The sequence below is a fragment of the Notechis scutatus genome, chromosome 3 (genome assembly GCF_049901735.1).
Source record: "Notechis scutatus isolate UNSWTSFEM ecotype Mainland chromosome 3, rNotScu1.2, whole genome shotgun sequence".
NCBI lineage: Eukaryota > Metazoa > Chordata > Lepidosauria > Squamata > Elapidae > Notechis > Notechis scutatus.
The window spans coordinates 85,678,487-85,705,037 of NC_142011.1; the positions used below are offsets into that span (position 1 = coordinate 85,678,487).

Consider the following 26,551-nt stretch of genomic DNA (forward strand, 5'->3'; position numbering starts at 1 on the left):
CCTCCCCTACAAGGTGACTCTGGATGACTTACAGATTATAAAACAAGGAAAAGATAATTGAAAGCAGAGGTGGTATTCGGCAAGTTCTGACCAGTTCTGGAGAACCTGTTGCGGAAATTTTGAATAGTTCGGAGAACCAGCAAATGCCACCTCTTGACTGGAGATTTTACAGTATGCTTCCCCTGCCACGCCCACCAAACCACGCCCACAGGACTAGTAGTAAAAAAAATTGAATCCCACCACTGGTTGAAAGATTAAAATAATACAGAGTTAAAATATTATTAAGAACTATTCTAAAACTGAACTAAGAGAGCTAAGTGCCCAACAGGATGGGATGAGGTCTTGTAATTCCGTCACCCAGCACCAGAGAACCTCAGAACAGCTGGCAAAGCCAGGTTTTGATACTCTTCTGGAAAGCCAAAAGGGAGGAGAAAGTTCTCACCTCCAGTGGTAGAATGTTCAACAGGAGTGGGGCCACAGCAGAAAAGGTTCATCTCCTTGACCCAGCCTGTTTCCATTTTTTAGCAGACGGGATCTATAGCAGGCCTCTTCTGTGGGCACAAGTGGGACGGGCTAGTCACATCAGGGAGAGACAGCTCCTCAGATAACCTGGACCCATGCCATATAGGGCTTTAAAAGTAACAACCACCACCTGAATGAAATAAAGCAAAGCAAAAACAAATATATCAAATGAAATCAAAATAGTAAAATGAAAGATACCTTCATGTCGTCATCACAATTTAGGTTACTTTAAGCTTTTTTATGACAATAGTAGCCAATAAGTATTTAGCAACTCTCTTTGTACTACCAGGGTTCCTGTCCAAGAATAGAAAATAAACCATTTTCCCCTTCCTGAAAACTTGATTTTTACAAGGAGATAGTTTAGGTAATGTGTGCTTGTTGGTTTTGTAATCAACATATTAATTGATTATTATTATTAGCAGTAGTAGAATGATAGTAGTTATCATTCATAAAAATAATAAAAGAACCCAGTATAAAATACAGAAAGTCTTCCTCTAATGACCCTAATTGGGACTGGAATTTACATTGTTAAGCAATGGAGCTGTTAGGTGGTGGAGCACAAAGCAGCAGGGGTAGCAAGACTGCAGAGTGGCTGACATAATTGGAATGCAGCATGGCAAGAGTAGCAGGAAAGTGAGAGAGAACAACAGGTGTAGCCAGAGCATGCCAGGCCTAAGCCCAAAGATGCCACAGTGAGATCCAATTGAGTCCAAATCTTTATGGGCTCTTCCAGTTTAATCTTGAAAGACTAAAGTTATAAGCTGCTAACCTAATAGATACATAATAGATGCGAGATTCTAAGGTGGGACTATTCTGAAATTTTTCCTCCCACTACCATCTAGGACAGAACTACGCAGTCTCTGATCTTGGGCCTTCTGTGGAATGTGCTGACTCCTCCATGGGAAGCCGCAGTGCTATTGCCAATTACTTCTCCCTCTATTCCATCTTCAGCTGTACATTCTATTGCAGGGCAGTAGCGTGCAAGGCAACCAAAAGGGCATAGGTAGGGGGAAGTCAGGTGAGTGGGAGGAAATTGAAGCTCACCTGTGGTCATAAATGTGGGAGGTCTGCCAAGTGCCCAGTGTTGATTTGGACACTGCCGTAGCCATAACTTTGAGACCGGGCATAAATATCATTCAGTCAGTGCCATCATAATTTGGGTTGCTGAACAAATCATTAAGCAAGGACTACCTGTATGCATTCCTAGAGGGAAAAGTTTCAGAATTAAGAAGTAGAAATATTTTTTTCTTTGCTCAATTTGAATTGCTAATTTTTATTTTTTACTGTTTTCACAGGACATTGTAACAAATGTTTCTCCAAGGATAATACGTGGAACTACCACAGGTCCCATGTATGGTCCAGGTCAAAGTTCCTTCTTGAACATTGAGCTCATAAGTGAGAAAACAGCAGCCTATTGGTGCAGGAGTATTACTGAACTGAAGTCAGACTTCCCTGACAAAGTAAGTCAGAATGAACTACAAAGAAATTAATGTGTCAAGTAGAGATGATCAATACATTTTTTTAGAAAATTGGAAGTCGTTTGAAAAACAATTGCAACCATGGGGCATATATATATTCATTCACTCTTCTGATAATTAGAACTTTCAGTATTTTTTGTTTTTAAAATCCTGCGAATATGTTTGACCAGACGTGAAGGAGGATAAAGAAAATGTTTATATACTGTGAGAAACAAAGCATCTGCTCAAATTACTCTGACAGTAGCACAGAAGTGCCCCTTTTTCTAGCTTTTGTTTACAGATGCAATGCTTATCATGAGGTAAATACTTATACATGTACTGTACTTCAGTGTAGCCATGAAATTTATTCCAAAACTCTCATTATTAGAGAGATAAATCTGTCTCTAAAGAAGGGTAGATTTTTTGTTCTGTGTTATAAAATGCTGGGGGTAAATAGGGCTTGCAGAAATAATTTTATCCAAATCCCCATTTTTGATGCCTTCCTTTGAGAAACTGATAGTACAAGTTATATTATACTATATTCAGCAACAACAAAAACAAAATGTTCTTTCTAAAACCTGACTGAGTGAAAACCATGAATGAAGAATGACATTTTGGCAGAAACAAGAAGAAAGCAGATTTAAAAATACACAAGAATTATTAGCTAGTGATTACAGTAAAGTAAATAATTTTATTATTGTAAATATTAAAAAGAAGAAAATATATTTGCTTTTGCATTGTAATGCAGCAGTTTAAAGGCTGAATTCAAAAATTAATATGTTAGGAATTAAAGCCTTTGTTACTGTTAAAGTAGTTGTCAGTTCTTTTGGTTGAACTCTGGAATCAAAGGGGTTTATATTAACATTATTCAAATTTTAGCTACATTATGTTTCAATTTCAGAGAATCATGACAGAAATTGAACTGAACAACAGTAAATAATCAAAATAAATGATCAATTTATTTTCTGCAGGGGTTGAACCCTGGTTTCATTTCATTTTTGTTTTAAATACCTAATTCTTTCTTTTCTTCTCCTACATAAATATTTACATGGATATTACAATGTTTACATGGATAAAGCATTGGAAAAAAAAGCAGATTTAATGTAATTACATATATGGTTCCTTCGGGATGTTTTTATTTTGTTTTGACACTGTTGAATGATTTGCATGTAAGCATTCATAAAATATTGCAAAAAGGGAAAAACCATCTGATTACTAGTATGAAAAATCACCCACATACATAAACGGGTAAAGTACTATGCATAAATATTACTATGAGGCAAATCTCAATATATTATATTGTTTTGATATAATATCTGCACAGTATTAAAATTATTGACATATTGTTTTGTTAACTAATAGTATTAGAAATAAAGAAGAGAAATAAATATCAGTGTTAATTACAATTTAGGATATTGATATAACAAGCTTAAAATTATTTGACACCATATAAAACAGTACATAATACAAGAAAAAAGAAACTGCTGCAGTTTCATCAAAGTATTTGTCGTACAATGAAGGTTTTGAGCTTGAGCTAGTTACAAGTCTCCATTGTATATTGCATACACACCCACACAAAGATTTAATAAAAGGGGAAAAAAAGATAAAATAAGCAAGATCAATTCAACAAGAATTTTGACCCATATAGTCATTTGGAATTATGAAGTTTATTTGGTTATATTTTTTTCCCCAAGTATTCATGAATTTTTCCTAACAGAATGAAAATAAAAAAGAATTGGTTGTCAATGGTATCCATGGACAGTCGATGCAAGTGAAAATCAGACTGACAAAAGAAATGTTGTAATATCTCAGATCTTGATAAAAGGATAAAAATCTTGCAGATGTCATCACATAAGAGAAAACTAAACTGATTCATTTACTTAGTTAACTCCTTAGTTCTAAAAATAACTAATCTTGTTCTAAACAAATTAACTAGTCAATACTACAAGAACTACGTTTTAAGCTGACATATAGATTTGGTGTTGGTTACCACTACAGATATTTGAGGTTGGCATTATATTTAGTCTTCATATAAATCAGAATACCATTATTCTTTTTTCCCCCCAACTTTTCTAATTTAGTTCTTGCCCGAGAAGATATGCCAACATCATTTAAAATAGGTATTTGGAGAAAAATGCATTTAGAAATATAAACATTTAAATATATATTTTTGTAATATAATGTAGACAGTATGTTACATGTATGAAAACAGAACTTTGCAATAGGGAGTGAGTGTTCACAGTCACAAAACAGCAAATGAACTAGTATGTTTTTGGATTCCTGAATATTATCAATTTGAAAGATTGCATACTTTTCTGAAATTCACTTTATAGGAACAAGCCCATTTATGACTCAATTATGATGTATTTATTTGGATGATATCCTGCATGTTATAGATCAGAGGCATTATGTTTTTACATCTTAGGGTATTTTATTTTACATCTTAGGGTATCTTAGCCATTCTTTCTCATAGTGCACAAACTGCTAGAGAAACAAAAAAAATGTGCCATAATTTGTTTTCCTCAGAAAATAGTATATATGTGTGATAAGGTCTTGAGAGAAAGAAAAGAAGGTTCAAGAGTTCCATTCCATAAAGCTCCTATGAGTTTACCTCAAGTTACAAGACTGCAGTCTTCTGAGTCGTCTGTTTATGTTCAAAGATCTTTTTATACAAAGAACAGTAGGGCATATTGGAGATTTATATTTTCAGTGTAAAGTACTATTTACTTAGAGCACAAGATGTTGGTCGTATTGGATGGGAACACATTTCACAGTTTTATGATAACTATAAGCACATCTTGAAACACATTGCCTCCAAGTGTAAAAAAAGAAGAAAATGAAAGCCATTTTTGAAACATTCTACCAGGCTTCTTCCAGAAAATGAATTGAGAGCTTCTTTTGATTATTGAGAAAAATAAATCCTTAATGGCTGGAAATAGCTTGAGTACTTACATCACAAGGTCTTAACAATTAGGCTAATGCTTGTGCTGAAAAATCCTATATAAAGGAATACAAGAAGATTTGCTTGTAAGAAAGAAACTGTACTACATTACAGCTCAGCATTTTTTCTCTCCTGAAATGATTTCATTACCTATTATGTAAAAGTGGTGGATGTACCTGTGGTCTTTTGTGCATCTGTGTCCTGAGATCATTAATACATTTCCATCCGATTGATTTTGCTAAAAACAACAATAACTTTATTTTCATACAGACTTCCATTCTGCTTATTGTTTTCTTATTCGGGACTGTTCTGAAGTAAGTCCAATTGAGTTCAGTGGGATCCATATAGCTTCAATTATACGGATATAGGATTATAGCCTAAGAGATTATTCTGAACATTAACAGTACAATGTAATGCACATTTGCTCAGAAATGGTCCATTTCATCCTTAGGACTTTCTCCTAAATAAATGAGTATGTAGGTTCACTCTGTAAAAGAAAAAAAAAGGAACATTCATTCTCCTAAAATATAAGCAGTATAAACTTTTAATGAATTAAAATGATTCAGTTCAGCAAAAATATCTTTCCATCGTGATTTCATTTCATTTTAAAACAATGACAACCTGGGTACATTTATTTTTTGATTTCCTACAAATCAAAGTCCTGTTGAGGTTACAACTCATGGTTTGTGCCTTAGGTGATCAAATGTTCGTATCCCATCATTAATCCAAAATAAATATTCTGTCCCTCGGCTCACTGGCTTATAGAAAATTTAAGTAAAGAATTAGTGTTATGTAGAGTTAAAAAGAAAAAAAGCCAAGAGAAAAATATGTAAGTGCTGTTAGTAAAGATTTGTCCACCTAACAATAATGAGAGAAAAACAAAATCTTGTATTATTTCTTTGTGGCTGTTTTAGGATTAGCTAGGATTGTTGATAATTCTAGTTTACCAGAATTACTAATAATTCTGATTTATAGTTTCCAGATTGAATACCCTACTTGATCATCTTTATTTGGCTCCTCTCCAAGAAGGAATACCTAAGCTAATAATAAACTAATAAGAAAGCAGAATATTCTATTTATAGTCCATTGAGAACTCCAAGTTTGTCACTGTCCTAACAAATCAGAGTTTGAAACCATAATGTAAATTCTTTTTCATTACTAGTTTGTTAGAAAATGATAAATCAGGAGTTAACATTCAGCATTACAAGAATGGCTACTTATTTTGGTTAATTCTGCTATACAAAGGATGAAATTAAGATGAATAATCATGATAAACAGAAGCTATTGAAAATAATTTTCCATAGATGGTAGCAACTTCTTGAATTCCATCTTTCTTGTTTCTACTCTTTTCAGTTTACATGAAAAATCATAATCATTACTAGATCCATTGGGAAGAGCCAAGCACAAACATTTAGGTAATATGTGCAAGCACATAGTTTGTGATTCCTAAAGCAGATGTATGTATGCATGTATGCATGTATATATTCCATAGGGTTTTTTTTTTTTTATGTCAGCAGAATGTTTGGTGTAATCAGCAAACATTAGAGTATATAGAACAGCAATGGTTTGAATGTTCAAGGCTATTTTTCTAGACTTATTTTAGTAAAATAATAGAACTTACATGCAGACTTTTAAATTGGAACCAGCTTATCTATGGACTGTTCCCTCTTTTCTGCTAGCTCTGGAATAACGCTGTGACACAGTAACAGTTAAAAGTATGCTGATTCCTTTAAGTTAAGTCCAGAGAGTCACGTAAAGTAGAAATGGCAGAATTAGTGGTGCTCTAGAACTTGCTCAATTTAAACAAAATGTATACCTTTTAATCACTTTAGAAATAAATTCATATTTCCAATTTTTAACTGTTCTTCCTTAAATTAAATCAAATACTTCTGTTATATTTAATGTTTATATTTGTCTCAGAGTAACACACACATTTGGATTCAAACGTAACAGCTGAAAGTTAAATTTAGTTGGATAACAAAACATTAACTCTCTTTTTTAACATGGCTATGATAACACTTTCCCTAATACCCTTAGCGCAGTATAAGGCATGCAATTTTAATTTCATGAAATAAAAATTGCTTTAAATGTTTATGTTTTATAGCAAAACATCATCTTATGATTTTGTACTTAAAGCTATTAAGCATTTCCTTGAGTCTCAAGTTTTGTCATAAAATGTCTTTTTTTAATGACAAATGTATTAAATAAAACCAGTCTCCTCATATTCTTATATCTCACCAACTTTGTCAGATGGTATAGTTCATTGAGGACAGATGCGGTGATCTGAGAAAATATCTGTTGCTTTTTTTTTTCTTTATAGAAGAATCTCACGGACTAGGCACAAGGGAAGTCATAAAAGTAATTCAATTGTTAACTTTCCCTACAAATTGGATAAGGTGTAAGGAATATAATGTTATTGATGAAATTATTGGGCTTTGTATTTTTTTCTGGGATTAAGTCACCTTGATTATATATGGTAAACTTTTTTGTTTTATTAATGCTTAGTTTTAAATTCTTAAGGATTTCATTCACATAGTTTCTTGATCTAAAATTTACTAATTGAAAAAGAAGGATAGCGTTTAAAGGAAGGATTCTAGTTCATTCAGCCTCTCCTAATAGGAATGGAGTAATGGAGAAAACCAATCAGTGTAGATAATATTGGAAAGTTAAATGAATAGTCTGACTACATAAAAAGTATCTTTCTTTGTTCTTATTTTAGAATATGAAACTGTTTTCCTTCTAGAGTGTTGTATATGCTATATGTTATGAAATGCAATAGAAGACGAGAAAGAACACCTGCAAAAATAAAGAACAGATGGGTTGTGGCAGTGTAGACACTACTATAGCAAATTATAATTATATATTACACTGCAGCATTTTTGTATGTGTGCTCATACCAAGTTTAGGCAGGATGCCCCTGCATGCTTGTTTGATCCTGATAAGCCAGGATTCAGAAGAATTCCACTTTACCATGGCATAAGGTAGCCTACTGGGAATAACACCATATATTCACTTAGCATCAAGATCATGCAAAGTGATAGTACTGCTTTACACTGCACTGGTGAGGCCACACTTAGAATGCTGCGTCCAGTTCTGGTTGCCATGATTCAAAAAAAGATGCCAAGACCCTAGAAAGAGTGCAGAGAAGATTAACAAAGATAATAAGGAGTATGGAAGCTAAATACTACAATGAACTAGATAAGTTTAGCCTAATGAAGAAAAGCTCAGGGGAGGCATGATAGCAGTTTTCCAATTCTTGAAGGACTGTCAAAGGGAAGAGGGTGTTGATTTATTCTCCATAGCACCTAAGGGCAGGACAAAAAGCAATATGTGAAAGCTGGTCAGAGGGAGATTCAATCTGGAAATAAGGAGGAATTTCCTGACCATAAGAACAATCATCAATCAATGAAACACCTTGCCTCTCAGAGTTGTGGGTGCTTCATCGCTGGAGGTTTTTAAGGAAAGATTGAAGAACCATTTGTCTGAAATGGTATACAGATGCCTGCCTTGAACAGGAGGTAGACTAGAAGACTTTCAAGATCCCTTCCAGCCTTATGATTCCATGACTTAGATCTTGTTTTACCTACTGTTTTTACAGGCTCAGATAAACTGCACTGTACTTCTACTGTCATTTGCCTATTTTGATATTAGTTGCAGGAACCTATTGATCTACAAATGCCTATTTTAAAATCACAGCACCAACTTCTTCAGGCCAAAACCCAATGCTGCTATATTTTGTAGCTTAAGCTGTACTTTAAAATACATCTGTGACAGACTAAACTGTTAACTATATGACAAAAGATAAAATTCAGGCTGCCAATGCTCTTGAGATAATGGCATATGGAATATCATGAAATAAAAGTGACAGAATTAGAAGTTGAGAGAAACAATGAAAGAGATCAGTTTGGCAGATGAAAGACCCTGGATGCTGATAGGCTGTAGTTATAGTATGACATAAAATAGCTACTAAGTGCAAATGAGCTGTGGAAATCTGTCCAAGTGGTGGATTTCCTGTGGTGTTTTGGTCACAATTCCGCTAAAGAAGATCTAAGACATTAGGCGGGAGGGACAAAGAGATGGTTGAGAAGATACCCATCTTCTTCATTATTCTGTTGAGCTATTCTCAGTTCTAATACAAGACAAGTTGAGAAAGAGAAAAATAAAAAGCAGGCAGAGTTTTGGGGCGGAATTAAATGCATCATTAGAATCCTTGTGTTACCACAAGATCCAATTCCGGGATTCCTTTAATTCCGCTGGTCATTATCTAACACAAATTTAGTGCTGACCATTAATTTATTGGATTCTTATGTATAGGCTTAAATAAGTTTTATATGCTGAAATTTAGCATATGGCTATGATCCTTTGTGCCTGATGCTTCCCCTCCCATGAAATATCACCAGCTCTGATGAAGGGTCTATGACAACTTGCTTTGGCCAACTCACAATGGCCAACTTGCCACATAAGAGTTACATTAATATCAAACAGTACAATAGAATCATTAAAGAAAGGATGCCAAAGAAGGGACAAAATGAAATGTGAATGACAAAAATTAAAATTATTTCTTAATTATTTTAAATTATTAAATTGACTTGTTGAACTATCCCGCAGCAAATGGTCCCTTGGCAAATTGGCCATAGCAAGTTGTCCCACAGCAAATTGGCTGTGGGGTTGTGCATGAGGAGTTGGCCATAGTGAGTTGGCTACAGTGTGCAGTGAGTTGTCCAATTCCTCTAACAAAAAGTACATTAAGCATTCTCCTTTACTGGGGCTGTGATGGATACATGTTTTGATAAATAACTAGAGCAGTGGAACAGAACTCATCAGCTGACTGGGCTCCTGATAGTCAACTATTTTTACACTATTCCTGAGTTAGTAGTAGTATGGTGTATTTCTGGAATGTCTATTCCGTTGTTTCTCAAACTTGGCAATGTGAAGGTGTGTTGACTACAATCCCCAGAATATATTAATATATAGATGTGATATATTCTGATTTGTATATTTATATTACAGGAGTTCTTGATGTTGAACTTAATTTCAGTACACCCTTTGGTAAAGGCAGTAGGGGATATCAGTATTCAGTTCTGATGTTTTGGCCTGTTAGTTTGATCCAAAGGAAGAAAACATTTATGATATTCTAACAAGTAGGAAAATTCTGGAAATACACATTTCCTGTGCAAATATAGTTATGACCGTCTATTCCAGTTGTTCCCTCAACGTGAGAAAATGACTGCCCGTATCCTGCCTCAGGCAAAAAAAAAAAAAAATGAAATTAGAGAATACTTGTTATTTCCTAACTGATTACATTAGGACTTGAATTTAGGCAACTTCTTGAATTTTGAAATGCATTTTAAAAACCTGCAGATGTATGACCAAACAAACTAGGGCTAAGTTTATGTGTGGAAGGATTTGTGAAAACACTTGTAAGAATGCTATGCTGCCCATTTCTCTCTGATATTTATACCCCTTGCCCCATTCAGAGATAATACCATTGGCCATGTCATTAATTTTTTTCTGTCTCCCTGTGAAAGGTCAGAGGATGGTAAAGTATTAGGAACAAACAGTGTAGAGCTGTACTGAACACATGCTTGGAATTCTTCAGATTTACCTATAAACTTTCTGAGCTGCTTACAAATTTATAGCAATACTTGAAATGGAATGAATTAAAGCGATCAGATGTTTAAATGATAACAGTTTCGGGGATTTGTTTATATGTTTTTTTGGAGGGGGTTGAACAGGATTTTGATCTGCCTTATTTTAACATTAAAATGTTGGAAAACTCTAATCCAGGAGTAAAATCCAAGGGATTGTTTTTCCATTTCCCTATCTAGCTTTTCAACTCATAGTGTTAAGAATCAATGAGATGTCAGTACCCTGTTGTTAAGGTTTTGCTGCAGGTTAGAGTTTATGTGTTTGAAATATTGTAAAACTAGATATAAGCACTTTCTATTAGTTTTTTATTGTTTCTCGACCTCTTCTGCTCCCACCATACCAAGGCAATATTTTTAAAAAGTAAACTCTTTCTCCTGTTAAAAATGGGAAAAACTGGTTGTGGTTGGCAGAATTAATAGCAGGAACCCATTAGAATTTCTTATTAGTTTATTGAATGATGATGGTTAACTGAAAATGGTTTAAAAGTTACTGTCACAATGATATCATTTTTTTCTTTTAGCTTCTTACATTATCTTCTTCCCTTCTATTCTTTATATAGCAATATTGGACCTAAAAGTACAGTAATCTGAAATAGCAAAGTTTGCAAGTTTAAGGTAAAACACAACCTTCTTTAACCTTCATTTAGCAAACCAAACACAATTTTTCAGATTTTACGTTTCCATCTTCTTTCATTTGCTTCTTGCAAATGTATTAATTTCAAATTAATTAATTTGTAATGTATTAATTTCGGTTTCTTTAAAGTTAGAGGTAGTGGTGACTTGAGGGATATAGTGTGTGATATAGAAATAAACTTCAGTTGGGTCTGTTTCACTTAGTTTGAACTCAGTAATAAGTCCTTTCTGTCAAATATGCACTTTTTAAAAATAGAAAACCATTTTTTAAATTTTTATACGCAACTATTTGTATGCTTTTTCCATAATATGAACACTTCTGTGCAGTTTTCTATAAAATAAATGTATATAAAAGAACTTGTCTCCAGAAGTTGTGAGTACTCAAATACTGGAGACTTTTAAGAAAAAACTGGGATTTGCCTGAAATGGTATAGGGTTTCTTCCTTGAGCAGGGGGTTGGAATAGAAGACCTCCAAGGTCCCTTCCACCTCTGTTATGCTATCATAATCCACTGTTGGGTCTTTTCATTTCAATGGAAGCAATATTCCATTCCAATGGAAGATAGTAATTTTTTAAAATTTAATATTGATGGGACTGGGAGGAGGGATAGCTCCATACCTAATCTTAATATCAGTTATAATCAACATCCTTTAATCTCTTTTACATTGACATTCCTGAGACACACAGCACAAGAAGAATGATAGCACTGCAGGATTATTAGCTTTCTCATTTCTTGCACTTCAATGAAATATCTCTATTTACCCTTTGTGATTTTGCCTGTTCGTTTCTATGTCCTCATCCCACTGTGAACAAGTGCCAGTGCGCTTGCATTTAGAGATGTTGCTCTTTGAGGTTATTTGCTTGCTGGAAGTATATTTGCTTTGTTAAAAATAAACAATTGATAACAAAGCCCTGTTTTCTCTCAATATGGACAAGCAGCATAAAGTGCAAAAAAAAAATAAAAAAATTGACCAAGTCGTTCTGCCCCCGTCCCTAAATTGTAATATTATGATTCCAAACTGAACAAAGAAAAATGAGTTGCTTCAATATATACCCCAAATTATTATAAATAAAATTAAATGAGAAAAGTCTGGTGACTCTTTGAAATTGCAGGGGTCTTTTTTTCCCTTAAATTTAAATACAGTAATTCTGAGTCATCCAAAGGAGCTTCTGGCAACTTTCAGAAATGGAATATGCTTATTATATTTAACTCCTGATGGGACTTTATTCATATTATGGATTTGAAGAAGAAAAAGAATTAATCTAGATTGTTCACTTCTTCCTAGTATATAAAACATCTATCTTTATGAAAGAGAACTTACAAGGAATCATTTAACCTTTTTTAAAAAGATTATTTTAAAGATAGTTTTCATGTTATTTTTTTTATGTTTTTAAATTCTTTTGTATCTCACCCTAGGCATTTAAGGTATCTCTTTCATTGAGCTCCTGAGTTTGGATAAGTAAGATTCTCAGTTGTAAAATAGATTATAACTTTGTCCTAATTGCCATTTAATTGTTTTAGTTTTCTTTATTGGTGTTATTTTCTTTTGTGTTTTTTTCAGGATTTTATACCTGTTGAGAGACATGTTGTTCAAGTTAGAAAACCACATCAGTGTTCTAAGTATTTATATTACTTTGATATTTAAAATAAATATTTATATTTAATTTTTACAAATTATGACATTTAAGTTTTTTCTCTTATTTTCTGATTTGCTGAATTCATTATTATTTTTTTTTTTAGACCCTACAGAACTTAATGAAATTTGTTCTTGGTTTCTAATTTATAAATTCAATTATAGTGGCTTTAGTTGTCAATTAATGTATAATAATCTGAATCTATTTTAATACTGATTGCATCTTTCAAAGTGATGATTTTTTGTCATCTTAAAGTGGTTGCAAGAAAACTTGCTTTTTCTATTTATTTATTTGCTTCTTTTTGAGGTTATATTGTATATTTATTTATTTTTAATTCCAACTACAAAGGGATGAATAATGGCTCATAAAGTGTATCTGCCAATCATTTTACCAGCCAATTATTAAAGATTTACCTGTATACAGGTTTTCTTGTGAAATGTTAAGTTTTAATGCAAGTTATGGATAAAATAAGGCTAGTAAGAGTTAAATTACTACATATTGGCCCTGCTGTAAAAATGGTTAAATTGTATACTGGCCTTGTACTGAATTTCTTATTGTCCTATCTTAAAGTGAAGAGGATTATAAGTCAGTAATGTCAAGATATCCTACATTACTTGTCTTTATCACTATGCAGAATCTTTTTTTAGTAAGGCAGCATTGAAAGAATAGATTTATGGACTGAAAGTACATTGTTTAATATGTCCATATCCATCTAGATTGACAGTTTCCACAGGCTTGAATTTCCCAGGGGAGCACGGTGTTACTGGTGTCAGTGGATGACATCATTTACTTCAATACTCCATTATTAAATTGATAACAAGATAATTCCACTGCTTCTCACAGGCATGACAGGGTTTACAACTGTTAACTCTCTTATTGCATGGGATTTGATGCTGTAAGAGCGTTTTAATAAGAAGCTTATTTTTATTTCAATCCAGTGACAAATCAAAATTTCAGAAGGAAAAAAAAATCCTAATACATTTTTAAAGGTCTGAAAGGATAAACATATAGGACAAGGGGAGTTTCAGTATCTCTGTTCTTTTTAAATCTTCTGATTATATTTAAATATTTATTATTTTAAGAGAAACAGCATTTTTGTTTATTCCTGTAATAAGCACCCCCAAAAGAATTTATAATTTATGAATATTTCCACATGAATACACATTTAAAAGTAGCTCACATCTATTTTCAAATCATAATCATCAGTAACCCAATGCAAAATCTGATCAATCCTAGAATCAATCCATAAAGGAATTCTGTGTGCTTTACACAAGCAGTGACATAAGTCATGATAAACTTGAGATAAGTCATCTTTGTTGATGTGTTATGCTCTTCTTTGCAAATATAATGGACCAGAAAATTAAGGGGGGGTGGAATCCTGTTCCCATTCTGAGCAGTGCTTATAGCTGCCCATCAAGCTATGGTAGGTTTTCTTGGTATTCCTAGTCCTCACTTCATGGTGTTGTTAATTGATGCTAAGCAACCAATAATCATAGTTCCATAGTTTCTGTCATTAACGAGATACACCATGATAAGATGGACGGCCACCAGTAAATTTTACAAACAAACAAACAAGTAAATAAATACCTGGCTACAAAAAGTGAGGGGGAGCTGATGCAGACCTGACTTACCTCTGACCAGCTAAATGCTGAATGTTGTACCAAAACAGCCCAGAGGGCCATAAAAAGAGGTAGCTTGAAATTCTGTCAGTCTTATAGGAAATGTAGCTGAAAAGACTTTGTTCCTGGTGTTGAGCTTCAGCGATGGGACAGGGATCTTGATGATGGTGTGTCATCTGTCCCATTGAACATTCTTTTCACCTGCCCATCTGTCCATCAAGTCTAGCTCTGGTTTTCACTGCAGAAATGACAACCATGAGCCTGTGATAGAACAACATCATCCCTTCATATTTTGCATGGCATACTGCATTCTCACTCTGGTGTTTAATATATTTAATGGATTAAAAATGAACTGGGGTGAGTTCAGGGGTCTTCCCTGGCTAAGGGAAATCTGGAATACCTCTTGGCTTCCTAAGAAATAGAAAGTAATGAAATCAATTAACAGACTGCTATAGCATACTTAATGTAAATCTCACCATGAATGCAACTGACCACAAGGTCCTTAGTAAACTAGCTAGCATATTTTATAGCCTTATGTAAACTCAACTGATTTTCAAATATTTATAGCAACAAATTTGTAAAAATGACAGTCACATATTTGAAGACATGTGATGTTAAGGATTTTTTCTAATAGGTCTCCAATATTAACAAAGAATTCCTTGAGTTTAGAGAATCATTATTTGATCAGTGTTTATGCTATCAGTTTCAATAATAACACTTTGCCTATAATAATAAGTAACAATAATTTATCTCTCCATCTCTCTCTTTGCCTTTAATAACATTAGAAGTTGGTTAGTGTTATATTTGTATTGGATACATACATAGACACCATGTTGAACAGTAATGAGCAGGATGGGGAATCCAATTTACAGTTGGATTTATATGGGTTGGATTTGGCTTCTCCATATCCTGTACAACTGCTATATATATGCTGCAGTTCACTTATACTTTAAGATGTATCACATTTGCCTGATGGATGGAATAAATTGGTGGATCTTGTTCTCATGTGTCAGAGAATTAATTAATGAATAGGTCAGATAAAATTAGGTTTGTATATTTATCAGAAGAGAAAAATAAAAAACCCAATTGAATTATCTTTCTTAAATATTTTTCCTATCTAATTTTATTACATGGAGAAAGCAGTTTTTAGATATAAGAAAAATATAATGGGTTATATCTTATAAGAGAGGAATACTTTTAAATTATATGTATATTCTAAAAATGTAAGAAGAAAAATATTAATTCAGTTAAGCTTTTTAAATCTGCGCTGATGCCATAGGAACATACAAAGTTGAAATGAGATATCTGTTTTGAGTCACTCTATAAATTAAATGGGTGATCTCCAAATTTGATAAATAATAAATAAATAAATTCCATCAGAAAGAGCTATTTTCATCTTATAAATGCAAAATTAATGGAAATAATGAAATCACAGTGTTGAAATATATTTTCTTAATGATAAACGATGAACTTCCTATTTTTGAAATAATTATAATTGCACTTAAACAATTTTCTGCTACTTGAAGAAGGGTTACAGATAGAAATAGAGTTTTAGAAAATGGCGTTTTCAAAATCTATATCATTTTTGTGTGTGTAATCTTCAAAGTTGAATAAGATACAATGATTAATCAATTTAATAAAAATATTGTTTGTAATAGCAAAACCAAAACCTGAGAAGAATTAACTCTTTGTTCAAAAAGACTAGTAATTTTCATTATTCCCATGAGAGGCATACAAGTATTCCTCAAGTTATCACAACAATTGGGATTGGGAACTCTATCACTAAGCCAAGTGGTCATAAAGTGAAACATAATGTGACCACGTGGCTTAATGATGCCATAACTTTCAATGGTCATTGATCATAACTCAGGACTACTTGTACTGGTTTGCATGTTAGTCTCTATGTTAGAGATCTTAGCTTGCACAGAAAAGCCTTGTTTGCGATAAAATGCAGGCTGCAGTTATATTAATGGTATACTCACCTAAAGGTTCCCAAACTGATTGGTATTTTCTTTATCATTAGCAGGGAATATGCATATGACACAGATACAACTAAAACTATTCACCTTACCTAGATCTTTTCTATCTTACGAATAGGTAGTGTGGCCATAGAAAAAGGAAAGAAAAGCTAAAACGTTTTTGAAGACATAAGTGTACATAAAGAAAGATGATGTATAAACTGCTTGGAACAATGTCATAATCAGTATGTAGGGTTGAGCTAGTAGGAATTATAAAAATAGAGAATGAGAGGAAAATGCATGCAAAAGAATGAGTGCTATAAAATTGAGGATGAGAGGAAAATATTCATATAATATGTATATAGACAAAAAGATGGATACAAAAACAGAGCAAAGAACAATTAAGATTAAAAGAGAGAAAATGCAGAATATTTTTGCTATAAACACAAGTTTTTAGTACTGGGAGAAAAAGAAATTTTCAAGAAGGTGAATGCATGTACAAATAACTAACGAGAGTAGTTGAAATGAAATTGCTATTTGTTATTAGAGGTGAAGATGAAGGTGTATAAGAGTATATGTGTAAGATTTCTGTCTACATAATTATATTGAAGTGAGAATTGGGTATCTTAGGAGAAAAATAAAAATAATTTGAGTGCAGTAGGTGTAGACGTCTTAAAAAGTACATATAGTAAAAGAAAAAGAGATAAGTTCTAACAGAACAGGTGCTGAATGACTGTGGACTGAATAGAAAAGTGAGTGGTCAGTACAAAAGAAATATGTTGGGATGGTTTGATCAAAGAGAATGAAAAAATATTGAATTGCAAGACAAATATATGACAGAATAGTGCACAGGTCAAGATGAAGGAGAAGAGTGAGTATATCATGGATGAGTGGACTTGATGAGCTGTTCAAGATGACAGAGGTGAGGTATTTAAAGAACAAAAGGCAATGAGTCTAAGATGTTCCTGTTACATATTAATTCAGTGTTACATTTTCAGAATAGGGTTTTCTATCTCAAAATATAGTCAGATTCTTACAATGTTGATTCCTAGTATGTTGGCAGTGTGAAGCATTTTTAAAAATGTAACTGAAGGACTTTAGGAGATTCAACTAAGTTCAGAAAGCATATTAACTTTGACCCAATATAATTACAGGGAAGGGAATCTGGAAATGTTTTATGTTGTAATAATTATAATGCAGTCACTCCAAACCATTTAATTCAACCTGTTTTTACTCAAATGGATTTTTGATATTGACTAATTTGGATCTAAACCTGTTTAAGTGCAATCAAGAGGCATTAAATGTCATAAATAGCTCTGAATATCTCTTTAAAAATAAATGAAAAAGAATGCCTAATATTACATTTCCAGTCAAAGAATGTTAAGATTAAACCACTCCTAATCATACATATGGCAGTAATCCAATTAGTCATTTTTCTTTTTCTTCTTGCATTCCCTCATTTAAAATAAAGACTTTTGGACAGAATTGTCAATCAGTACTTTCCCACAGGGAAGATTTAAATCAGATCTTTGAAATAATTTTGATAAAACACAGCCTAACCCTCATTCAGCTATTATGAAGCTATAAAGACATGGGCTATTGTTGCTGTCAGATAAAAGTTAATAGTACATTTCAGTGAAATCACTATTTGTTTCAACAAAGGGGGGGGGGTTATTGGTAAAATATATATTAGTTACTGTGCCTTTACAAATGCTGGGGTGCAATAGTTGGATACTTGAAAAACTTACTGCAACCTCCCCCACCCCCCAAAAAAATTATACATCATCTGAAGTTTTATTGTGACATAATTGTGTACTTCTGTGATAGCCTAAACTGTGTGTGAGTGAGATTTTTAAATACATAAACATCTATAGATTGAGGAGCAAAATTTATGCATCAACATCCAAGATGAAGGATATATTTAGTGTCTTGCCCCTTTTCAATACTTATGCTTAACCAAATTTAATTCTGTCTTATGATTTCAAATGCACAGTAGGCCTGCAGGATTTATTGCTGTCATGTCTGTCTTATTTTTCCATCTACCTATCAGCAAGGAGAATGTACATAGTCCTGGAGGGTCCACAAATTTTTTTTTAAGGGACAAGAAGCTTGTCTCTTTAAGAGACAAGAGTGTGCTGCCAGATTGTTTAGCTGGAAAGTAGGTGGACATAGGCCGCCTTCTAAAACACCACCACAAAACAAAATAAGCAGAAGAAACAAGATTTTAAATAAGGTTCTGAACAGAGGCTGCTATCATCTAACCATTTGCTTATAATAGGAGAGAAGGATAAAAAACACAGCAGGTAGAAGAGAATGCAAATATAATTCCTTGCACTTTAGTCATGTTTCTAAACTAAAAATGCTGTGTCATACTCAACTACATTACTTTTACTCATGTGGAGGCTCCAAATAAACCCTTCGTTTACTGAGAAAAGTATTTTATAGAAATTCTCAATTATTGAGAAGCACAGAATTAATAAACCTGAAGTCAACTTTTAAAGGACTTTAAAACTTTTATCAAATAAATATTTGCAAGAAGCATAAATTCCAACGATAGATTAATGAATAGAACATGGAATAGAAAATAGAAATTGTGCATAGAGAAAAATTCTGATAATTACAGGAGAAGCATCTGGGACTCGGGTTTTACTTTGAATGTTGAATCTGGTTCCTTCAGATCCATTACTTCTTTAATTAATGTAAAAAATAATTTTCAATGAATTGGATAGCAGTAAATGTTAATCAAAAGATAAATCTTTGTTTATTTCCGCAACTATGGTGTTTACCCATGGGCAGTTACACAGTATATAGGAATGTCTGGAATTCAGCCATGTCGAAAATAAATATGCCACATATCCATGCAAGGGATTTTTTAGATAAAAAGAGTTACTTTGATTATACTCTTCAGAGAACAGTATGACATTACATAGTTCTGAAAAATGAAGGATGATTCAAGGGGGAAAAATCAAAATCCTCGGCAAGTCAGTATAATAAATTTATAAATTAAAACAATTGATTAATGAAAGCATCCCAAAATCTAAGGAATTTTTCACAATCTCTTTATTTTAACATTCCATTGTCTCAAAGCACTGATGCCAGCATACATGCTTTCTTCATCTTCTTTCTAATCAAAATCCTTGTCCAAGTTTTTCTTGCTACCCAACAGTTTCACCAGAGATTTTCAATCTAATGTGGCAAAATTTTCAGCGTCTCTAGATGTAGAATTACACATTTGTAGGCATAAAATTGATCAGTCAGCCACACACTTGGTTTGTTATGTGTGCCATGATGTAAGTTGCTCTACAAATAATAATTTTAAAAGAATTCATAATATGTTGGCAAGATATTGACAATTCTAAAGTGAAGGTGAATTGCATATTGCTGAATGGACAGTTGAGTGGCTGTTAATGATAGATCTTCCAACACCACAAGCTAACACTAAAATGGTGATTAGGTTGCCTGGCTCTCAATTTGAATAGATGTCTGTACATGTACAAATATACCTAAACACTATCAGATATTGTGGGAATTTGAATTTGAAGCTGGGTGATGAGTCGCCCTATGTCCTCTTTCTTTGTTGTATAACATCCAGAGACTCAGTTGATTGGGGAGTCTGTTAATATTACAAATAAACATTGCAAATAAATCACACACACAAAATGTTACTATTGGGGGCAAATGGTTATTCACTGTCTGAAGGAAGGACATTTTTGAACCCAGGTTTTTGTGCGCAAAACTTTTACACGCAAAACTTCTAAATCTCAGTGTGGAAATTTCACAGCTGTACACACAAAAAAATGACACTGCCTTGCAGAGACTTCAACTGTCAGGATATTCTTACTCATTTGAAATCATATCTCAAAACTTAAGAGACCATCAATTCTTTAGTTCTTCTGTTATGATGGCAATTGTTTTACCCACTAGTGACTTTTCGTGAGAAACTACAGTGCAATGATTTCCCATTGTCTTCTGCATCCCTGTTTATTTTTTTGTATGGATGTATTTTATCATTGCCAATATACTGTATATCTGCCACAGCTGTTCTAGCCTACATGCTTCCACTTGTAGTTGCTACTGGTAGAGCAGCTGCTTTCTATCAGAGTTAATCTTATTACTTGTCAAGTCACGGCACTGTCTTTGGATATATTGTTGTCAATATATTTCTTGCATGTTAGGGTTACTATATTCTTCTAGGAATCTCATATTTGTTCATAGTTGTTATTTGACACACTTATACCACAGCTATCCATTATATCTAATAGCTGTTCTGTACATCCAGTACCTGAAATGGACATTGTATCTACAAGGTTTCTATGAATGGGATGAAGTTTTGATCAGTAAGACAGAAAGACATTTGAAGTTTTTCATTTTTCAATTTCTTTTAATGTAGATTTCAAAATACCTGTAATCAGTTTAAGAGTATATTGTCCATTCAGTTCTCAATTATATTTCTGACAGTTTCTCATGTATCTTCCATGTACTTTCTTCAAATTATTTTAGAAATGCATATTAAAAGAGATTTGATATAATCCATTTATACATTTACCTGAGACTGAGATCAATTGAATTTAATAGGACTTGTTCTTCAATAGATACGCATAGCAGAAAAATGCAATTGTAGTTAAACAATAGAGACAGAAGATTTTCAAGCAGATTTTCCTAACTTTAGTTTATTATCTAGACAACTGAATTCCATACTTATCTTTTCAGATTGTCATTGCCAGCATCATGTGCAGCTATAATAAGAATGATTGGACTGAGCTTTCAAAAATGGCTGAGGTAATGACTTACTAATATGTCTTCTCTTTTCTCCCTCTTTCCTCTTTTTTTTTCTTTCCCCTTACTCTATAATTGTGTGAAAGAAGAAATTCAAATGAAAAATGAGGGTTTAAAATGTATCTGTGATTGCTTGTTTGTTCTGTGTTTTCATTAAAATGATAGAAATGTAAATTAAATGAATCTATTCCATAGAAATGGTCCCCTGGACTTTGCATGCTACCTGAAAATTCTGTAGCCTTTGAATTTCTATGCTTTTTTATTTGCATTTTAAGCAACATGCATATTATGACTGATGCCTTGATAAAATTTAATTCTACCTTTGAGAACCTAACTTGATCTTACCTTGCCTTCAGGCACTCCAGTTTGACAGCAGTGGAAGAAATTTTGAATATAAAACTCTTGAATATTTAAAGTATAAAAGGCTCGTTTAATGCTTTTCTGGTTCTAATACAGATTTACAATAAAGGAGGAGAAAAATACCACATAAAAGTCGCTGTACATAATACCACTTTGTTGGTTTTTCTATACTTTAAATATCATCTTGCATAAATGAAAGTAACTTTGTCAAATACTTGGAATTTGTAGCATACACACACACACAACATATATATATATATATATATATATATATATATATATATATATATATATATATATATATATATATATATATATATATATATATATATATATATATATATATATATATTTTCGTTTTGGTACTTACATGTATGGCCTTCAGCTTTGTTCGGGTATTTTCCCACGTCATAGTAGTGGTGCTTTTAAAGTTGTAGCAACGTTTCAGCAGAATCTCATCTGCCATCATCAGGCTTTTGTATTGTGTTCGTCTGTGAGTTAGACTTTTACAGTGGTTTCAGATTTAAATTTGGGGCAGCCTATTGCTGTGCCAGAATGGTTTTTTCTTCATCCTGATTGGTTGAGAGTCTTGGTCTGTGTTTATTGGTCTTGGAGTTTGCTGTGTTCTGCTTCTAATATCTTCTGTCTGTTTTTTTGGCTCTTTTTGTATCTTGATTGGCTGGCAACATTGTGTTACTTTATTGGAGGCCTTTAGTGCAGCTTGGCTTCGGGTAAATGGACGGCTATCATTAGTTAGGAAGCTGGGTTTCATCTGGGTGCCTGGTTGGGGTGTGTTTGAGCTGGAGGTATCAGGGGGGATCTGTTTGTGCCCAGGTGTTTGCCTGGCTTGTGGTGTGGAGATTTTTTTGTTTGTGAGTGCAGGCTTCCAAATGATTGACAGCCTGGTGGAATCATCTCTTCTGTTCATGCTTTCTGGTCTTTTTTCAATCTCTATGGCTTCTCTGATGATTCTGTGGCTGGAATTTTCTATAGTGGCTAGGGTTTTGGTGCCATTGAAGTTGATTCTATGACCTGTGGCTTCCATGTGTTGGACTAGTGAGGAAGTGTGTTGTGTTCATCCAGGCGGGTGCTTATTCTTCTATTGGTCTGTCCAATGTATGTGGCCGGGCATGATGCACAGGGGACTTCGTATATGCCTTGGTTTTCCAGGTCAATTTTGTCTTTGGGGTTTCTGAGGATGGCTGCTATTTTTCTGTCTGTTTTGAAGGCAGTCTTGATGTGGTGTCTGTATAGTATCTTACTAATTTTGTCTGTAGTGCCTCTTATGTAGGGCAGGACAGCTGTTCCATGGGTCTGTTCATCTTCTGGGTCTCTATTATGTCTCAGTGTGTTTTTGTGGATCAAGTTGGTGATTTTGCTTTTGTGGAAGCCGTTGGCTGTCAATATTTTAGTCAGGGTGCATAGTTCAGTCTTAATGTGTGTCTTGTCTGCCAGGCGTTTGGTTCTAGTAATTAGTGTTTTAGCCACGGAGTTTATCTGTGCTGGGTGGTGGTGGGATTGGGCGTTGAGGTAGCGGTTGGTGTGTGTTTTCTTCTGGTATATGGTGTGTCCTAGTGTGCCATCTGTTTTTTTGTAGATTAGTACATCTAGGAATGGTAGTTGTTTGTTTGTTTCTGTTTCCATGGTGAACTTGTTTTTGGGGTGTGCGCTGTTTAGGTGTGTTAGGAAATTGTTTAGGTTTTCTTGTCCATGGGGCCAAATCACGAATGTGTCATCGATGTATCTTAACCATAGTTTGGGTTTGAGGATGGCATTGGCCAGGGCTTTGGATTCGAATTCTTCCATGAATAGGTTTGCAATGACAGGTGACAGTGGTGATCCAATGGGGGCTCCTTCTATTTGTTTGTATCTTTGTCCTTTGTATATGAAATATGTGTTGGTTAAGCAGTGTTCTGTTAGTTCCATGAGGTGTTTAGCTGGTTGGTATTTATTTTTGATGATTTCAAGGGTCTCTTTTATCGGGACTTGGGTGAATAGTGAAACCACGTCAAAACTTACAAGCAGATCTTCTTGCTCCAGGTGTAGATCTTTGATCATTTCCAAGAAGTGGTATGAGTTTTGTACATGAGAAGCTGCTGTTTCAGCATGGGGCTGTAGCTCTTTTGCTAGGTGTTTAGCTAGGTTTTGTAGTGGTGCTCCTCTGGAGCTGACTATGGGTCTGAGAGGTATGCCTTTTTTGTGTATTTTTGGGAGGCCGTATAGTTTGGGGCATCTGGAAGATTTCTCTCTGGGTATGATCGTGTGTTGGATCTCTTTGCTTATGTGGCTGGTTATAATTTTCTTCTTGGTTAATTTTTCCAGATATGTGGTTGGGTCTGTGTTTATGGGTTTGTATGTGGAGTCTTGGAGTAGGTCTGTCAATTTTGTTTCATAGTCTTTTCTGTCCATTACTACAGTGGCATTCCCTTTATCTGCTGGGAGGATGATTATGCTGCTGTCTCTTTTCAGGGTTTGTAGCGCTTTAATTTCATTTTGCTGCAAGTTGCTTTTGGGTGGTTTGCTTGTGCATAGGATGTTGGTAACTTGGTGTCTTATTTTATCAGCTTCATCTGTATTTAATTTAGTTAGGCTGGATTCTACTGCACATATGATGGATTCTGTGGGGATTTTTTGGGGTGCTATAGCATAGTTGAATCCTTTGGTTAGGACTTCTGTTTCTGTTTTGGTGAGTTCTCTGTTGGAAACATTGTACACTAATTGTTTCAGGTGTTGTTGTTTAGAACATGACAAGAAAACCCCCAACAACTCACAACAACACCTGAGACCCAGAAGATGAACAGACCCATGGAACAGCTGTCCTGCCCTACATAAGAGGCACTACAGACAAAATTAGTAAGATACTATACAGACACCACATCAAGACTGCCTTCAAAACAGACAGAAAAATAGCAGCCATCCTCAGAAACCCCAAAGACAAAATTGACCTGGAAAACCAAGGCATATACGAAGTCCCCTGTGCATCATGCCCGGCCACATACATTGGACAGACCAATAGAAGAATAAGCACCCGCCTGGATGAACACAAAAATGCAGTCAAAAAGCTGGAACACACTTCCTCACTAGTCCAACACATGGAAGCCACAGGTCATAGAATCAACTTCAATGGCACCAAAACCCTAGCCACTATAGAAAATTCCAGCCACAGAATCATCAGAGAAGCCATAGAGATTGAAAAAAGACCAGAAAGCATGAACAGAAGAGATGATTCCAGACTTCCGGTTTGTCGGCTTCGCGAGCAGCAGGGATTCGCGAAGCTGCGCGATCCCTGCTGCGCTAGCCGCTTTTGGGGCTCCGATCCGGACGGGTGCGGAGCTAGGCTGCCCTGCAGGGGCAGCTGAAGGTAGGGGGGATCTGGAGAGGGGTTTGGGGTGTTGCAGACCCCTCCCGGCTGGCAGAACCCCTTTTCCCAAGACGGTGCAGCGGCGGTCCGTAATGGCCTCCACAAAGAAGCTGGCAGTCGGGTAAGAATGCGCAGGAGGAAGTGGAGAAAGTTTTCGAAAGGAGAAAGTTTTTCTTGGTTCCTAGGACTCTAAGACATATTTAACAAAATTCCTGAAAAGTATGACTTTCTGAATGATACCTTCTAGAAGAGGAAAAAAGCGGCAGTTTGATGGTGCTGAAAGGAAAGCTTACCCTCTTTTCCTACGGAATAAATAAGTGAATATTAAGAAACCTATTTTTTTAGGTGAAAACTGGTTTTAAACGATGAGTGGGAAGAGAGAGGACTAAAAAAAAAATATTTGTATGCTAAGACTTTGTTGGAGGAGATGCCTTAAGGATTTGAAGACTAAAATATATTGCAATAAGATTTTAAGAAACAGATTTGGACTTTCTTTTTCTCTGATTGATACTACCCTAGGAGGAGAAAGTGAGAACTCTGCCTTGGTTTGGACTGATTGATAACTTTGGGACTGTTTTATTTTTTCTTTGGAATATTCTGGTTGTTGTAAGAAGAAAGAAGGGGAAAAGAAAAGAAAAGAAAAGATTTATAATGGCTCTTTCTATTGAGGAACTGAGAAAAGATTATGAACAAGCAAAAAAAAATGGTAAAGCTGGTTTGAAAGAAGCCTTCCTTTTTTTAGAAATGGCGCTTATTAACTATCAACAAACATTACAACAGATGAAGACAGCAGAAGAAGAAGAAGGAGAGGAAGCCATTTTTAATAAATCTCAGAACTCGACCAAGAAAGAAGGAAGAGGGAAAGGAAGAGAAATAAAGGACTTAAGATTTAAAAAAACACTTAAGAAAGGGAAAAATAAGGTGCAAAATCAATATAATGATAGTAAACAAAAGGGAAAAGGAATACGACAGAGAAAGGAAGCCAGTAAGGCAGAGGCTAGAAGAAGGAGGGGTAGAAAGGTTTGTTGGGAGAAGAAAGAAAGGGAAAAGGTGGAGAAAAGCTACAAAGTTTTGAAATTAAATGGGAAAAAAGGAATCTTTTTTAGGGATAAAGGATAAAGTATAATTTCTTCAAAGAGATTTTGCAAGGTACATAAGATGATATTGTAGTATTGTATTAGAAATAGAAAACTTAAATGGTTTAAGAGTTGATAAGAGATTAAAATGTTGAAATGTTTAATAATGATTGGTTTTAAAATTTAATAATATGAGGGGAGGTTTAGAATATTGAGTTTTAATTAAAGAGTTTAATAAGATTATGGTATTGATGTTATTATAAAATTTCTATTATAGTATTTGTTTTTAATATTTAGATCTATTGTTTAACTATGTATTTAATTATTCTGGATGTACTATTCAGATAGAATGTACCAAGCAAAATCGGATTGGGTATTGGGCGTTATTTTAAAGGTTAATTTGATTAATTTAGTGGGGAGATAGAAAGGCATCATACTCTGATTAGTGATTTCAGGAGAAATTTCTTTTTTTATATAAGGAACGAGACAAAGGGACAATAAAGAATGGACAAAAGATACAAATATAATGACTCAAATTAAGATGATTAATTAATATAGAATTAAG

The 26,551-nt window shown here is 34.1% G+C and overlaps 1 protein-coding gene across 4 annotated transcripts in view; it reads left to right on the top strand.

Annotated features, from left to right (window-relative positions):
* Positions 1–26,551, top strand: part of DPYD (dihydropyrimidine dehydrogenase) — a 679,957-nt gene that overhangs the window by 442,697 nt on the left and 210,709 nt on the right. For all 4 annotated transcript variants that reach the window (XM_087960624.1, XM_087960625.1, XM_087960623.1 and 1 more), the window contains 2 exons: positions 1,818–1,982; positions 21,124–21,192. In XM_087960624.1, the coding sequence (XP_087816750.1) occupies positions 1,818–1,982; positions 21,124–21,192 (234 nt within the window). The remainder of the gene's footprint in view (positions 1–1,817; positions 1,983–21,123; positions 21,193–26,551) is intronic.